Genomic DNA, 17,056 nt, shown 5'->3' on the forward strand with positions numbered 1-17,056 from the left:
TTCAGTCAACATTAGCAATCTCAGACACACAATGATAGTTTGGTAAGGAGCTTACGCGCGGAATAATTATCAGAAACTTTATTGAAGTCCTTGGGATTTGGATTATTTGGAAATAAAAGAAAAGCCAAATGTAAACAGTCGGAGACTGAACAGGGTACAGCTGCTGAAACCCAAGGACAAACATCTGTTTCTTATCACAGCTTTTCAGAGATAAGCAGGAGGGAGGCAGGCAGAAAGCACCTCTCATATTCACGGGGAAATGCACAATGAGATGAACAGACAAATCAAGTTGGGAAAGAGAAAAACAAAACACAGCCCACGAGAGGCAATGCCTTACCCGCTTGGTTGACAAGGGGGTCCATGGCTGGAGGCTTGCCGAGGCCTGGACGGAGTCCTGGAGTGGCGCTGGTGCCCGGCGTTGGCATGTCACTCCGAGGCGTCGGTGTGCTGGATTTCAGCACAGGCGTGCTGGCTTTCTCATGCTGGTATCATTAAACAAATTAAATGAGTATTATTTTTAATCCAAGCCATATTACACAATTTATCACAACAGCAGCTGGAACACTGGGCACTTTCTAGCTACTCCCTCGGCCAATTTTCATAAATCCACACAATGTTGACAGCATTAACTTGTGAGTGAGAAATGTTGACCTTTCCTCTTCCTGCCAGAATTAAAACTCTAGCTAGAGACACAGAACATGATCACACGCCTTCCTCCGCAGATTTTATTTTAAAAAGTATTTTTCCATCAGGCTTGTGGACTTCGGATCTAGTCCAAGTAAGAATGATGACCACCCAGAGGAAAGTTCTCGGTCACTCAGAAACAAATGCCTCCATCATCGAGAATATCAGAGGGAGGAACCCCCTTACCAACCTTTCCACCCTTGCCTTTTAGTGGCAGTGGGATTGAGACTGACAGAGAGAGACAGCTGAGCCATCAGCTTGATGAGAAGCAAACTAGCATTTCAGAGGCAAAAGCCCTAGAACTAGCCCTATCATTTTAAGAGATGTACCTAAAAAAAATAACTCTTTGGCATTCAGCAGCAGCACCCATTTGCCTACATAAACAGTGCGGACCCACTAGTGTAAGAGGCCTTCGGCAGTCAAGATGGTAACAGGGTCACAGGGCACCTTCTTCTGCATCTCAACCTTTCGTGTCCTTTTAGCCAGTCTGAGAAGTGCTCTGGGACAGCAAAGAACATAGGCTAGACAGACCCCAGCTCTTTCTGGCCTGGGAGTCCATGTGCTGTGTAAACTTGGCAGGCTCCTCAAGCTTGCCAACTTGAGGCCTGCCCCCCCATCAGTGAAACGGGATAATGCCTTGAGGGACCACACAGGGATTAACTGCAGGGTTGTTATGGTGGAGTTATGGTGAGTGGAGAGATGAGACACTCCACAATGTCTGGTGAATGACTGAGAGCATGAATGGGCCTGATACCACCCTCATCCCTCCCCACGTCCAGGTTACCTCTGGTGCCACCTTGAGTACATCACCATTTGCCCAGTAACCCGGTCACAACATGACCTGACAGGACGGGTCAGTCTAAAACCAGGGGAAATGCACCGCTTAAGAAAGTGAAGGACTTCATAGGACCTAAGGCATTCAAACCATTTGTCAAGTAAGAAGTTTCAGAGAGTCTGTGCCACAGACACATCCCCCAAGAAAGCAGGCAATAGGCACGGAAGCTTATCTTGCTTAACCATGGCCCAGAAGAGATGACCCAGTGGGAAAAAGGAATCACCCAGGGACAGAGAACAGAACCATGAGTTTCACTTTAAAACCCTTAAAAATATAACTCAGTCATTAAAAACCCCATATTTCAAATACATTAGGGAACCTCTGGTTCCCCAAGAAAACCGAACTGCTAAATAGGCAAGTGACAGTTCTTATGACCTACCAAGCTCATTTCTTTGGATTTCAAAGAAGTGGAACTTCCCGAGGAGGCAGTGGACGCCGGGCTGCTGGAGGCGTCTTTCTTCAGCAGGCGGGTTTTGTCAATCCCATTTTCCCTGGGTGAATGGGCGGGGCTTGCGCGGGGAGATGAGGGGTCCTCCAGAAGCACAAGCAAAGGTCTCATGATTTCACTCACAACAGATGGATCTTTCCCTTTACACACTCTGTTTCCATACCAATTCTCCAAATTAAAGGAGAGTGCTCAAAGTCCTTGAGATTTGGGTGATTTGAGGGCATGCACCTAATATTGTTGTTACAATGAACAGGATGGTGTCTGCAAGCACACCGGTGGAGACACTGTAAAGAAAAAAATCTAGAAACAACTGTGTCTCCCCTCATGCTCACCTACTTTGCCCAGAGGGCACAGGATAGAAAGGAGCACCAGACACCAACTTAGGAATCCAAAACGGTTAGGGAGACCGATTATTTTTTTAAAGAAACCAGTTTGTGTTGCTTTTAGACCATTACTGCTCTATGAACACTCAGTAAATTCTTAATGTGTAAAGTTGCAAAAGACCAACATACGTTGGCTCCACGTCCTTTCTCTCACAAGTTGCTCTAAAAATAAAGTTTGATGAAGAGAATGGTTACCTCATTAGAAACATCCACAACTAAGTTGTCATCGCTTTTGTCACCATCGCTATCCTGAAAAAAAAAAAAGAGATTTTAATGCCATTTACTAAAGGGATTGAGGCTCAATGAAATACCTATAGTTCTTGGTAGCAGACAGACTAGAAAATGACCTGGGACATGCCTACAGGTTCCCTTACAGAATGCCCGCCCTGGTAACTAAGATCACCTTCTACCCTTCTCATCTGACCCAGGGAGGTGCAGAGCCCCGGGCAGGAACTCTGTTGCAATAGCACACCAGCCATACAGTCACAGTGTGTATACAGGTGATGGCATCCTGTAAAACTTGGCACACAGTAAAGACTCAATAAATGTTTGCAACAGCTGAATCTCTTATAATCCAAAAACTACATGTCCCTCTTTAAGAGATCTTTCCCCAACGGATTTCAAACTAAGAACACAATTTCATACCATTGCTTTTATATGTATCACCTTGAAGGCTGTCAACAATTCTAGTGTTCATGGGCAATTCATAATTACAAAGACAAATTTGGACCTTGTTCCCATGGGGTTACTAATTACTGCAAAAAAAGTTATATAAAGCAAAAAAATAAATAAAGCAAAAATAAAGTACAAACAACAAAGCTAAGTACTGGCTGAAATAACTACCTAGATCTAATCTAACCTCACATTGGCTCTTTAGCAATCAACTTGGAATATTCTTGTGATGGAAGGAAGATAGGATGGCAGTATCTGGAGGGCACTGGCATCCTACAGTAGAGCTTTTATGGTCTTGACATGAAGCCATAAAATTGGCTCATCAGAGGAAACTCCATGGTTGCACTGAATTTGAAAAAGCTTCAGAAAAAAGCTGTTCAATTTAATAACGTGATCACTCTTACATCAAGTTCAGGGCAGGCTGAAGAAGCCCTGAACTAAGGTTAAGAAGCTTTCTTAGCCAAAAGGCCTATGCTCTTTAGTTCACAGTCATACAATCAACATACAAAAAAACAGGTTATCGCAAATGGGCCCTAATTCTCAAAAAGGAGCAGGCCCCGGGTTTATGATCTACACAGTTCTTATACTGATGTCATTGTCAAATAAGAATACACTAATAATGCCTGAGAAATATCAGTATAAGTGCAAACCCATTAACTTTCTGTGGACCCCAAGTCCAGCTAGAAAGACACCCCCAACTCTAAATTCACATCTTAAATGTTTTATCTAGTCATACCTAAAGTGTTATACGAGGGAGACCCAATTGACTTTCTTCAATAATGTGTGACTAGATATGCTTTAGTCATAGTTATAAAAATCCCATGCAATTCACTAGCAATATCAAGAAATTACAACCAATGAGGAAGGCTGGGTAATTTAAAATAAGTCTGTTGAAAGAAGTATTTTTTCATGCAATAAAAGAAAAAATACTAAAAAAAATTTGCTTTCTCTTAACAAAGCCCACAGAAAATCACAAACATTTTCAGGTACTAAGAAACCCAAGGTATGGGAATTCCCTGGTGGTCCAGCAGTTAGTACTCCACCCTTTCACTGCAGGGGGCACGGATTTGATCCCTCTTCAGGGAACTAAGATTCGCATGCTGCACAGTGCGGCCAACCAAAACAACAACAACAACAAAAAACACTGATTAAAAGAAAGAAAGAAAGGAACCCAGGTGACAGTGACAAAATACAAGCTGAAGGGGTTTCCCTTTAGGAAAAAAAAGTAGGAAAATAAAAAAGGTTAATGTAATGTACAGACCAACTGGTAAGAAGTAGCAGACAATTCATTTATTTAAAATGGAACTGTGAAGTGCATCCCTAAGTAGTCTGAAATGTAAATGTTAGCTTTGTATCGGATCATCCCCCAAATATAAACCTTCACAGTACAGTACATATCTGTCATCAAACATCTAAGGTCTGAGTCCTTTGCTCCACCTTCTCCAACATCATCTCAATACATTGCCCTCAACTACCAATACAACTAGACACAGCTAATAGCAGCAGGTTACGAAAAAGTCATGTAGAGCCACGGATTCTACATCACTCACTACTAAATAATTTATCCACACGAGCCTTGCACAGAGCAACTTAGAATTGTATCATTGGCAAGTGTGCAAATTTCAGTATGTCATGGCTGACGAACAATCAATGTCATATATAAAAGTATCTGTGTGCAACACAAGTGCTGGGCAAAAGATAAGGGGCAAATACATACTAAAAAGGCTTGGGCTGGGGTGGGGAGATCAACAATTTGGGTTCTTAGAGTATTATTATGGAACAAAGTAGGTACCAATATTCTGCGCCAAAACATCCAATCCTAGGCTCTTGCTTTGGGAATCCTAGCATGGTTACCAAGAGCATGGATTCTAGAGTCAGGCTGTCTCCAGGCTCTGCTACTAACGCTGGCCTTGGGCCAATCACTTAAAAGCTCTGTGCTGCAGTTCCTTTATCTATGAAATGGAGGGATGGTACCAAATACACAGGGTGGTTTTGAGAGTTAAGTGAAACAAGCCACACAGAAGGATACGGTACCTGGCACTACCTTGAGGTGCTGCTCAAGAACTGTTACCCATTTCTAAACACTACATTAGCCCTCAGCTTGTGCCAGCTAGCAGGAGACAGAGGCCTAGCGTGGAAACCTCTGCACAGCAGCCAGCTGGAGGTGGACACGTTCTCCTCCAGGGGCAACCGGGAATGGCTCAACTCACCCTCTGCTCTCACACTTCTGATAATGTGTCCATCCTGAAATAGAAACTCACGGACACACAAGGGAATGACAAGGTATCTGTCAGATGCAATGTTTATGACCCCGAGACCACAGTCAATGGCCATTTGGCTTGGTTTGCTCTCCTCATGAATGTGGTTTTAGCCAGATCTGAATCAAGAGTCCTCATATCGAGCTGTGTGGTCTCATCTGTAGGGTTTGAACAAGATGCCCCCAGTGTTTCTTCCATTTTTACCACGGACTTTTATCACTGCACCACTCGCTGCAGCAGAGGACAGACTCTGACTTAAGGCCTAATTTGGACCTGAATCTATTACCACAGTGGCATCCAAGAAGGCAGCTGGTGACACCAAATTCTCATCCTCATTATCTCAGCACGACAGGGTACCAAATTTTGCAAGGCCTGGGACAAAATGAAAATACAGGCCCTGGCTCAAAAATTGAGCATTTAAAGATGGTGGAGAGCAGAGGATGAAACTAAGGGTGAGACAGGTTCCTTTTAAGAGCAGGGCCAGCGCAGCTGGCTCAGACCACACACCATGAACCTAGTCCTACATTTCTGTATCCCCTCTTATGAATAACTGCAGAAGAAAGCCCAAAATTTAATACTGAGCCTAGAAGATACATAATTTACAGCTCTAGAGGGAAATAATATCCTACAATGTAAGAATCTATCCTCTTGATACATTATTTTAAGGTATGTGAAATTATCAGATCTTTTATAGACTCACTTAGAAGGTGAGCAAGAAGACAAACAAAATATTATTTCAAGCCCTTTATTTACTTACATAGTGGCTGGAGTCCTTATCGTCCACCTTTCTTTTTTTGATGTCATTAGAAAACTCGGGTCCATTTCTGCGTTTATCTGTGCCTCTTAGACTGTCTGGGACCAAGAGGGAATTACTCTGCAAGACCAAAAAAAAAAAAAAAATTAATCAAAGATTTCTTCCCAAGTCTTTCTGTACACATGAAAACCCAACCTGGATGTGACAGCCGATTTGGAAAAGTGATACCTACATAGCCTTTCATTCCATTTAATTCGTCTCATCTGAGGACGTAGATGGCAAACATTTATAGAGATTTAAGCACTTAAAAGGGAGACCCTGATTATGCAATCAAGCCATCCAAAGCCTCGTGGATCCTTCTGGCCCTACTCACTTAAAATGCTCCTCTGTTCTGTTTGTTCTTAAGAGAAATGGGAACCTGCTGTTTATATGTGGATGTGTTTTTATTCTTTCCCACTGAGACTCCCTGGTCTGGAATACGAATGTCTATGAGCAAAACCTGAGATCACTCTATTAGACGTATTCTGTCACTGTAAGAGTCAATGTGGGCCTTTCTAAAAAGACACAAAGAGAGCGGGTGGGATTAACAGCATGCTTTCCTAAAAGGCAAATCACATTTTCCACAGTCACAATGAAGGAACTCTTTTGAATTCTTTTAATTTATTGTTGAAAATAAGATTTGGTGTTCCTTGCCAAGAGCACTGAAATTTAAGACCCAAAGCAGGAATTCCAGCCAGTGAATCTTCAACAGCAAGGCCAGCTCCCACACACAAAAGCAGGAACAAGGACTAATCTTTTCCACAAACCACACAGGATACTTTCCTTCACATGTGCTGAGTATGAACTGCTGACCCAAAGAAAACAGGCATTTTAGATATTTGAGGGTCACATGACACGATCTGACATCCCTTCAATTCCCATCTCCCCTTGGGCTAAAGCATCAGAACATGTTACAATGAGTTCTTTTAAGTGTGGGATTAGCATATGCAAGAGGGCAATTTGTTCAGTGATGTGTTACTGCCTTGAACAATGCTGAACTGGCTGTGCAAAAACTTCCTTTCTCAAAGCCCAGATAACCCCAATTTCTGAAAAATGCTGGAGAACTCAGTCCGCGGCCAACAAACAGTGATGCTACCTTTCTAAGCTGCAATTTAAAATACAAAGGGGCCTGGGAAAACCTTGAAGTAAGACCACCTCTAATGCAATAAAAACCAGGAGCAAATCTTTAAATAAAGGTCCATTTTTAGAGGCCGTGGATGGGTCTTCCGTCCTAACCAGCCCAAGGAAATTAGCCAGGTGGCTTGCTCTCAAACCACCCCCCTTCTGTGCCCTGTGAAAACTGGGGACCCCACCATGGGAACATTCTCAGCTCAACCACACTCAGGAGGAAATCAAAAGGCATGCTGAAGCCCCTCTGCCCACTTCAGAGGCTGCCTCTGAAGCAGCTGAGCTTTCATTCATGACTGTTCAAGCTCCACAAATGCCGGGAGGCTTACATAAAAGCAGTGGTAGGAACCAACACCATTCAATATAGGGAAGCTCAGAATAATGTCGCGAGCACAGTGTGGGGCTGAAAGGTGAGCCGGCTGGATCCCTGAACTAATTACCTTGGCAAACGTCTGCTAAAAACTAACCCCTCTGACCCAGACCCATTGCCTGACAGGACGCAGGAGACTTAACAAAACTCCTGTGAAGAGCTAACACACGCACTGGGGAGGGGAGCAGCAGCTTGTGCTCACGTGGAAAAAGTGTCCAAACACGCTTGTCTGTGTTCTAGATTATATCAGCCCCCAAGTCTCTTCCTCCAGACTCTGACCAGAAGCAGTGAGGGCCAGGCTGCATCATTCTCAACCGGACACCTACGCATGCGCCCAGCAGAACACAGCAGTGTTGGTGTCCACTGGCAATTTTAAAGTCTCTTTCTCCAGGGTCTCCTGAGCAGCTCTCCTGCTATAACTAGCACTGGGCATCCAAACCACTCAGCTACTCAAAGACAGCTTTCTAATGATCTGATTTTTCTCGTCAAATGGGACTGTGATCATGAAAGTAAATGACGTACCTTCTAGGAACAACGCAATTTTTGCTAGAAACAATAACATTCCTCTGGCTGGACCCTGGCGAGCTGTGAGGCTTCTGCATTTCCATGTCAGAAGTTAAATTCTCATTCCTGTTTGAGCGGCTTAAGTGAGGCCTATAATCTGAATGAGTTCTGCAAAGCTCTGAAAGTACTTCTAAATTTAGATGGGGTTGGTAATTAGCACTCCTGCTTATCTGAAAATTGGCTCCATTCAGATGGAAGATTGAGACAAGTTACGAAATGAAATGTCTCATCATACCTTTGATGGTATAAAATTGATTCAAAACACGGCAGCAAGGAGTGCGGGCTGGAGAGGCCTGGGACAGCCGCAGTCTGGAGCCAGGGGGTGCGTGGCCCCCGCTGCAGCCCCACCTGTGACAAACCACTTTCTTGTGGTTCCCATGTGCCCTGTTTGCTGTAATTGTCCCCAGCATCTTCGAGCTCTGACACTGCTTTCATTGTTGTTCTTGACTTAAGCAAATAGTTCCAGCCTAATGAACTTCAATGCACTGTTGGCAGCAACAGTTTTGCTTAACTACTGCCTAGGTGACCTTCATCTTTCACAATTCCCTCATTTGATCCTCAGAACCCGCAAGTGACCACATGGGTAGTGCTGGATGTCTCCTGATACCGTAAGTCTTCTTCCCTGGTGCTATGTTTTGTTCTCACACATTGTCTTACGTTCCTCAGGGCTCAGCAGCAGAATAGTCATTCTGATGGCTGTTCTGAGACATTTTACACACATTTTAAGAATGAAGAGACTATACCTGGGTGCTGACTGAATATCCTTTGGGTCCTTCAAAATTTATGGTTCTATTTTGATTTGTTAGATTTGAAAGAGGACAAGAGAGAATCATATTTAACATTAAAGTTTAATATTCAATCAACATTTAAGAAGAGCCTGTTTGTAAAAGAATAAAACTGAGGTTGCTTCAAGTTACTGAAGACAGTTAGGACCAAACCTCTGATGAGGTTAAAGCAACCTTAACACATATTCATTGTCTTTATCCCCCTTGTTTTATCTAGAGGACGTCCAGAAGGGGAGGTGATTTTCCTGAAGTCAAGAAGCTTCTGTCCATTAAGTCAAAGTGTTGCACTCCCAAAAGAGTGATTTTTAAACTCAGTTTATGTACATTGAATACTTGTACCCAAATACTTGACCCCCCCAAATACCTCTCACTTAAAAGTCATATTGGCTCTTTAACCTAGTGAGCCTGAAATTCTAATGTGATATAATAGCTACTAATGTATGCTCTCTTGGATTTCCACCACCTCCTAAACACAGACACATCTTGCCTTACTTGGTATATGCCCACCGTAACAAAATTGTGAACATAACATCAAACACCAAAAACATTTTACAGCTTAGTTTTAAATGACCTGAAAACAATCCCAAATTCCTGGCTTTCCACTCACGATTCCTGCCATTTATAACCCAAGAATCACACTAAAGAAACACCCCAGCAGACAGCAACAAAATAGCCCAGGTATCCACAGCCCCAGTTTCATGCCCCATCAATTACTGCCAACAGTGGTTCCATATACTTATTTACTGCTTCTCCCCCTAGAGTCTGTATTTTGAAAGGTATTTATCTCCCAAACAGCATTCATCAAGTAAAATTCACTTTTCAAATATTTATTTGCCAAATAAATATTTAATTGTGAATCAGAGTTTTTTAATCAACATGAAAACTAGTGTTACCACACTGAATGATAGACTCGAATTCTAGCCAAGAAACTTGATGTTTTATTTCACCTTGCAGCTGGTAAAATTTAATTATCTGCCAGAATTTTTCAAACACTATAATTACTGGGCAGACTTCTACTACAAATGTTCCGAGAGCTGGGATTTCCAGACTGTATATAAGTTTTCGTTTGTTTAAAAATTTTCTTAAGAACCAAACAAAATCATCTTATTTACCTTATGTCTTTCCTACAAGAACTCAAAAATAGAAGTTTCATACAGCCCACGGGGGATATTACAAATCTGAGCAAATCAAGATCTAAAAACACACTGTTTTCAAAATAAGCTAGAATTTGAAAACCGTGGTGATTTTCTGCACCTTTCAAGTTACACACACTGGTGGGAATAGAGCCAAGTAAAACAATGAAGGGAGAGGCAGATGAAACAAGTCTCTAAAGAAAACAAGATCCCCCTGGAATGTTCAGCCCAGAGACAGAGTGTCTAAAAGACCCGTTATCCCAACTGGCATGCTTTTCTCTCCATCTATATAAAGAAACTATTCATGAAATGATTAGATGAGGTCTAAGAACAGAGAAAAGGTATGAACCACAAGAAGGGACCCATCCCTTCTAAAATCTGGAATATCTGAGAACCTAAAACCTCATTGGGCATGTGAACTGACAACAGGTGAACTGTTCACTATGGTTACCCTGTGCTTCCCGAGAGTCCCTTCTTGCACTAACAGTGATGTGATGGTTAAGAACAGAAATGAGAGTGAGCAAAAAAAGCTACCCAGAAAGCATAGGAAGCCTTCAAATGTTATAACCTGTGGTCAGATTCAGAGCACAATTTCCCAAATAGGGGAAACATGTTGCATAAAAACACACCAGATCATTCCCTGCTCAAGATGAGTGGGCCCAAGTTAACTAGAGAGTTGGTGGTATTTGAACTAGTGGGTAGAAGTGGACAATGTAATCTCTTAAAGTAAAAATAAAATCCATACATGTAAATAACAAACCATACCTTCCTATAAGAACTTACAATTTAAATAGAAGAATCTTTTGAATTTCAAAGAGCATTCAGTCGAATCAGAAAAAAATGTCAAGATTTGGACTTTGTGTTACCTTTATTCTGACCATTCTGGAAAATAATGTTTCTATTTCATGCTCTGAACACCCACCTACTCAAGACCAACATAGAGAGACTTAGCTGCTTTAATATGAATAATAAACAGTCTTTATAGTCTTGTTTTGAGAATTTTACTTTTCTTGGGCAATTTAACAAGAATGGCTGTTCATATACACTGAGGTACTTTGGAAGGTAAACTCCAGATATATGAAAGAGAGCTGGTTTACACTGTTAGTGTTGCCAGAACACTTTATAAGAGCATTCACGTCTACCTTCATCTACTCTGAGACCTCAAAGCAATTCTTTTGCCAGCCAAATCTAAAGCTTGAAGCCACCAGCAGCAAATGTGAAAGGAAAACCCGTTTATGGAGACAGCAAAAGCTAGACAGGTTTCCCTAATGTGAAAATAATGCACATTATTCAAATGGATTTCTTTAGCTGCCATGCTGATTCCCCTTGGGAACAGTCTCCTCCTCACAGGAAAAGTGTTTGTGTCAGAGGTACAGATTGGAAACTCATGACACCTCATTTATCCTCAGTTACACTAAGGCAGTGGGAACCTAATTTGCTAGCACACTCTACGCTGACAATTAACTTCTCAGTGAACATTAAAACAATTAGGTAACGACACACCCCATCACATCTGTGCACTGCCTCATCCACACCTGGTACCAATTAAGCCGTCACTCTGTGCGTACTTTGTGCTGCGGTCCAGTTGGTCATTCATGCATTCTGTGTGACAAATGCACTTTTAACGTATAAAACTAACAGAATCCCCACTTGTCAATGGCAAAATGTGGAAGCAAATAGAGATGTGTGGAAACATAGAAAACATGTCTCAGAAGATTGGCTGTGAAGCAGGTCTGAAGGGTAAACATCTATTTTTCACATGGTTTGAAGGCAAAATATGGGGAGAACAATAAAAAAAAATTAAAAGAAAATACATGTTCGTGCACCTGCATTTAGGAACTCAGCACTGTTGGATGCAGATGGGTGACTCGAGAGGATGTTCAAGATAAAAGAGCTATAGACACACACCCAGTGACATCTGGGCTGAAAGTGCTAAACCATGAAATGCCTTCAGCGTCACTCTCTAGGTCCACAGTTTGCTTTTCCACCCTCCTTCTCCAGGTAAAACAAAATAAAACGTTTTCAATAAAAACTATGAAGCTGAAAAGAAACATAACTACTTAAAAATAATCTTTAAATGACCTCATAACACCTTTATTCCCCTAATCAGGACCTTGGTCACAGCAAAAATCAAGCTATATCTCAAACCTTTTCTAGAAGCATGTTTGTAAAGCGCTCTTAGGTGCTACTGCCCCTCTTCATTTGCCAGCCCCTGGTGAGAAGCTTCTACTGCAAAGAAAAAGGTCCTGAAACTAGAAAGCAATGGGTCAGGACTGGACTGTGGTATCTAGTATCTGACGGCACTTACACCCATCTCTCCTCATCGGAAAGATACAGTTTGCTGTACTATGTTAAGGAGGGGATGTTGAAAATGATAAGCAGACACCTCACCTGGCACAGGAACACACCATTCCCAACAAGCAAGAAACCGCCAGGGTCCTCCTTCCCTTGGGGGTTCACCCTTCTCACGGCAGTGATGCTGGTTTTCCCAGAGGATTTATTTTATTTTTTTAAGTACAGTGTTTTAAGTTCTGCCAAAAGAAAAATCTACTGAGGCCACTGCTTCAGAAAATGTAAGTGTTTCCTACTGTGCCTTAAATATAGAGATTTCAGGTAATTCATCTTAGTTTTATCCTTTGTCTCCACACAATTCCTTGGCATAGGCCAAGATAAAGTCATCAATGTTTAGGTGAAAACACCTCCTCTGAGCCCCCATTTACCTTTGATGGATTCCAGCATCATTCAACTGATCAAGTTCCTAAGAGACTGGGGTGTGTTTCGTGATGCTGACACACAGATAATCAGGACCAGCCGCTCAGTCAAGTGGGCCCTCATCGCCACAGAAGCCTCACACATTGTGTGAGAAGGAAAGGAAACCACAAGTAACTATGCTGAAGGTGACCAACGACATGTTTCCTGTTGTCTGGCTCCCCTGCAGGCAGATGCAGGGAGGACCTGCCTAAAGGCCTGCAATGGCAGGTCTGACGACTTTCCATTTGTGGGTCCTGAACCCTTACCCTGCAGGCAGCCACCATCGCCATTTTACAGAGGAGACAAGAAGGTCCAAAAGGATGAGGAATACTGCCTGTGCAGCCAGAATTCCACTGGGTCTGCCTTAGTCCAAAACCTACCTTCTTTCCATCACTGCTCCTTTCCCCCCCACACACCCCCATACTGCCATGGTCATAAAAAGCCATGAGGAGACAATGTGACATTCAAAAAAATAAAATTTCAGAAACAGCCAAGGGTGAAGTACTTCCCAAAGCAAGCCTCGTAGCTTATTCCCTCTTTGCCCTTTATTCTGCACAGTGTCATTTCAGAAAAAGGGAAGGGGTGGGTGGTCCAGAACTAGGCTCTGGTCCTGCCTCTGCCAATTAACTAGTCAAGTACAACAGCTAGAGAAGAAAAAAATAAAGATACCATCTTAACATCAAGTGATGGTTGTCATAACCACTTGATTATAAGTTCTAAATGTGAGCATGGTAACTGTAGAAATCAGTTACAGGAGTGGTAATAGAGTCCCTCAGAAAGATGATCTGTATGAACAGAAGCACCCAACCTCCTTGTGCTTTGCGTGTGAGAAAAGAGATGTGTGCTGTCACTTCTGTCATGTCTGACTCTTTGCGACCCCATGGACTGTAGCCTGCCAGGTTCCTCTGTCCATGGGATTCTTCAGGCAAGAATACTGGAGTGGGTTGCCGTGCCCTCCTCCAGGAGATCTTCCGGACCCAGGGACTGAACTGGATCTTTTATGTTTCCTGCAAGTGGGTTCTTTACTACTAGTACCACCTAGGAAGAAAATGATGGTGATGCACTATTCTGACCTAAAGCAGGTGAAAAGTGCTTAAGACTTTTCAGAGCCAGGAACCCCCCATGGAGAATTTAGTGAGAGTTATGATCTTTTCCCAGCATTACATAAGAGCACTCACCCACAGTACTCTACATACAATCTTAGGGGTATTCAAGGGCCTTCTGAAGTCCACTCAGGAGCCTGCCTAAGTTTACAGACCGTCCCATTCTAGAGTCTCTCCCAGACAGCCCGCTCAAGTCTCCTCCCTTTTCTAGATGTTCCAAATAATGATCACACGAGTGAGGTATTTCAGTGCTTTTCATTCAACACATAATTTGACTCTGACATCACAAGACATCACTGTAAAATGGCAGCAAGTATATGCAGTGCTCTCAGCCAGTGCCTGGCAGATAGTAAATGGTCAATAAATATTTGTTTAATGAATGAGTACTTAAATAAACATCCTATCACATTTTCTTAAAAGCCATACAGCTCCTTGTCAATTCTCTAACTCCAAGTCTTTCAAGCAGACTTAATTTAAAGGAGATTTTCTTCAGCCAAAATGAATTTGGTGCAATTCATCTTTAAATTAACTTGAGTATCTAAATTTTATTACTCTTGAAGAAATAAAGGCTTTTGTCAGGTCATTTCTTTGCTCAGTAGTAGCATTCTGATAAATAGGCTTATGTTAAAATAAAAAAAAGGTTTGTGAATTAGAAAAACAGTAGTCAAATCTTAATTTAAAATCAATAGCCAAACAGCAAATTACACCTCTCTTAAGTTACTAGCTTTACCACTCATCCCTTTCAGAAATGAGAAACTTAAAAAATTGTGTCGTCTCTGCTCTTAGCTCTCTTCTTTCCTGGGTTTTACATAAAACAGGTTACATTATAATTCATTTGTTTTCCCACCATAAAACCTTCAACTAGCGAATGGAATAGTTTAGACTCAGATAACAATACATACACACTCAACAGTTCCCTCTGGATCTATTGTAAGTCCTTGATTTTTGCACTGGATATAAAAAATGTCTGTTCAACATAGAAAGAAGAGTAGGAAAAAAATAAAACTATATGCCAGCCTAGAATTTCTCAGAACTCCTTGGTCTTATTTATGGCAGAGATTCTCAAGAGTTTGGTCCAAGGACCTCAAGGGTGTCTCTTTGTGGGCAGATTTTAATACTTAAACCAAAACAATATATGTCAACAAACAGAATGCAAAAAATTGACAAGAACTCAGCTACCCTCTTTAAACCAGGCAATAAAGACATTTGCAAATGTGCAAAAAACAAAGACATTCTTCCCACTCTAATTTTTTATTTTGGAAATTAGTTATTTTTCACTAAAAATGTTATTTAACACAATTAAGTAACTATCTGTTTAAGTAATTTAAAAATCTGTTTTATTTCTAACCCAGAGATTTTCAAAATATGTGACATACATAAACAAAAGTTCTCTGGGGTCATCAATTACTTTAAGGATATGAAGGTTCTGAGACCACAAGGTGTGAAAATCATTGCCCTAGATAGCCACTGCTCTTAACCCCTCATTGAGTGAAAAAACAAAACACCTGTATAATCAATTGACTTTATCTGCCAAGTAAAATTCAACTTCATAATTCAAACCACTTTATTAAATAGTTAAGTATTATAATATTTTAGATGTTAATAGTACACATCATCTCATTACCCACTGAGTCTCATATTTAATTTTACATAAAGTTTGAAGAGAGTTAGTTAATTTTACATAACTGCAGCAAAATCCCACTTATATGGACAGTGAACAATTTAATTCCTCTCTACAGACTGAATTAAATGTTTAGGTTACAAAGTAATCTAGTTTCTCCATTTTATACAATCATTACCATGAGTTTTCTATAATAATTATGCAGGAAACTCAGTATATATACTTCTGAAAATGTTGAAATTATAATTAAGACTTGACAGAAGTTTGGTGTAAAAAAGGAGACATGCAAACAAAACATTAAGTAACTATGTATTTTATCATACATTGGTTTATGCAATGTATCTACCACATTTGGACTTCAAAGTTCACTGACTGCTAACTCAACATGGACTTACTAATAACCAAACTAGCTGGACTTAAAAACAATCCACAGCTGCCTGAAACTGAAGAACTATTTTGTACTTCTTTAAGGTACAACTTCCCCATCAATCAAGTTAGTTCCTCCATGTATCAGTTTACTTAGGTCTGTACTTTGGGAGAAGGTGATTTTATTCCCTAGGTCTAATTTTTTCTCCCCTCTTTTTCCTTCCTAACATTTTCCAAAGAAAACTTACAGAACAAGAATTTCAAAACCAGCTTTCTCATCCTTTCACCATTATCTATTCCCCTAATATACTCTGACACATAAAGTATACCAAGCTTAGTCCCAAAGAAAATTCTTAAAACAGTTACTATTCTACCCAGAAGGTGGAGGGAGAGGGGACCTAAACTTTTCAAACTGAAAAAAATTACATATCTTCCTCCCAGATTCATAAGAAAGTATCAGAGTGATTTAAAAGTTCAGTAGGGCTTCCCCGGTGGCTCAGAGGGTAAAGCGCCTGCCTGCAATGCGGGAGACCCGGGTTCGATCCCTGGGTCGAGAAGTTCCCCTGGAGAAGGAAATGGCAACCCAATCCAGTATTCTTGCCTGGAGAATCCCATGGATGGAAGAGCCTGGTGGGCTACAGTCCATGGGGTCGCAAAGAGTCAGACACGACTGAGCGAGCTCACTTCACTTCACTTCATCTCATTTTTAAACCATATTTAGATTGAAGATCATCAAAATACTGTCATGTTCAGAAAGTTAAAAGGAAGGAGGGAAGGGGTAAAAACTTCAGGTTATCTTAGCTGAAAAGGGGCCAGTTTCTCACTATTTGCTCCACAACATGAGAGGTGCATTCTAGAGACAGGCAACCCCACAAGTAACTGGCAGATATGTGAACAGATCAAATAGTACATAAAGTGGGTTTCTCCATTTTATATAACCATTACCATGAGTTTTCTATAATAATTATGCAGCAAACTCAATATATACTGAGATTTAGGCTGGTGAAAAAATGAACTCAAAAAGCACAGAGCTCCGTGAACTCAATTTTCTTGGTTTTGAGAGATTACTCAAAGACTCAGTTCTTTGGACTAAAATAAAGTTCAAGTTCACACTCCAAGGACGATTATGAAAAGAAAACCAGATATAGAAACCTAGCAACTA

At 41.3% G+C, this 17,056-nt stretch overlaps 1 protein-coding gene across 4 annotated transcripts in view; it reads right to left on the reverse strand.

Moving 5' to 3' along the window:
• The window catches only part of TLE1 (transducin-like enhancer of split 1 (E(sp1) homolog, Drosophila)), a 92,411-nt gene that overhangs the window by 27,862 nt on the left and 47,493 nt on the right, over positions 1–17,056 (reverse strand). For all 4 annotated transcript variants that reach the window (XM_010851151.1, XM_010851152.1, XM_010851150.1 and 1 more), the window contains exons 9-12: positions 6,038–6,154; positions 2,546–2,599; positions 1,899–2,051; positions 338–482 (exon numbers count right to left, since the gene is read on the reverse strand). In XM_010851151.1, coding sequence (XP_010849453.1) covers positions 338–482; positions 1,899–2,051; positions 2,546–2,599; positions 6,038–6,154 — 469 coding nt within the window. The remainder of the gene's footprint in view (positions 1–337; positions 483–1,898; positions 2,052–2,545; positions 2,600–6,037; positions 6,155–17,056) is intronic.

The sequence above is a fragment of the Bison bison genome, unplaced genomic scaffold, assembly GCF_000754665.1.
Source record: "Bison bison bison isolate TAMUID 2011002044 unplaced genomic scaffold, Bison_UMD1.0 scf7180017864298, whole genome shotgun sequence".
NCBI classification, from domain to species: domain Eukaryota; kingdom Metazoa; phylum Chordata; class Mammalia; order Artiodactyla; family Bovidae; genus Bison; species Bison bison.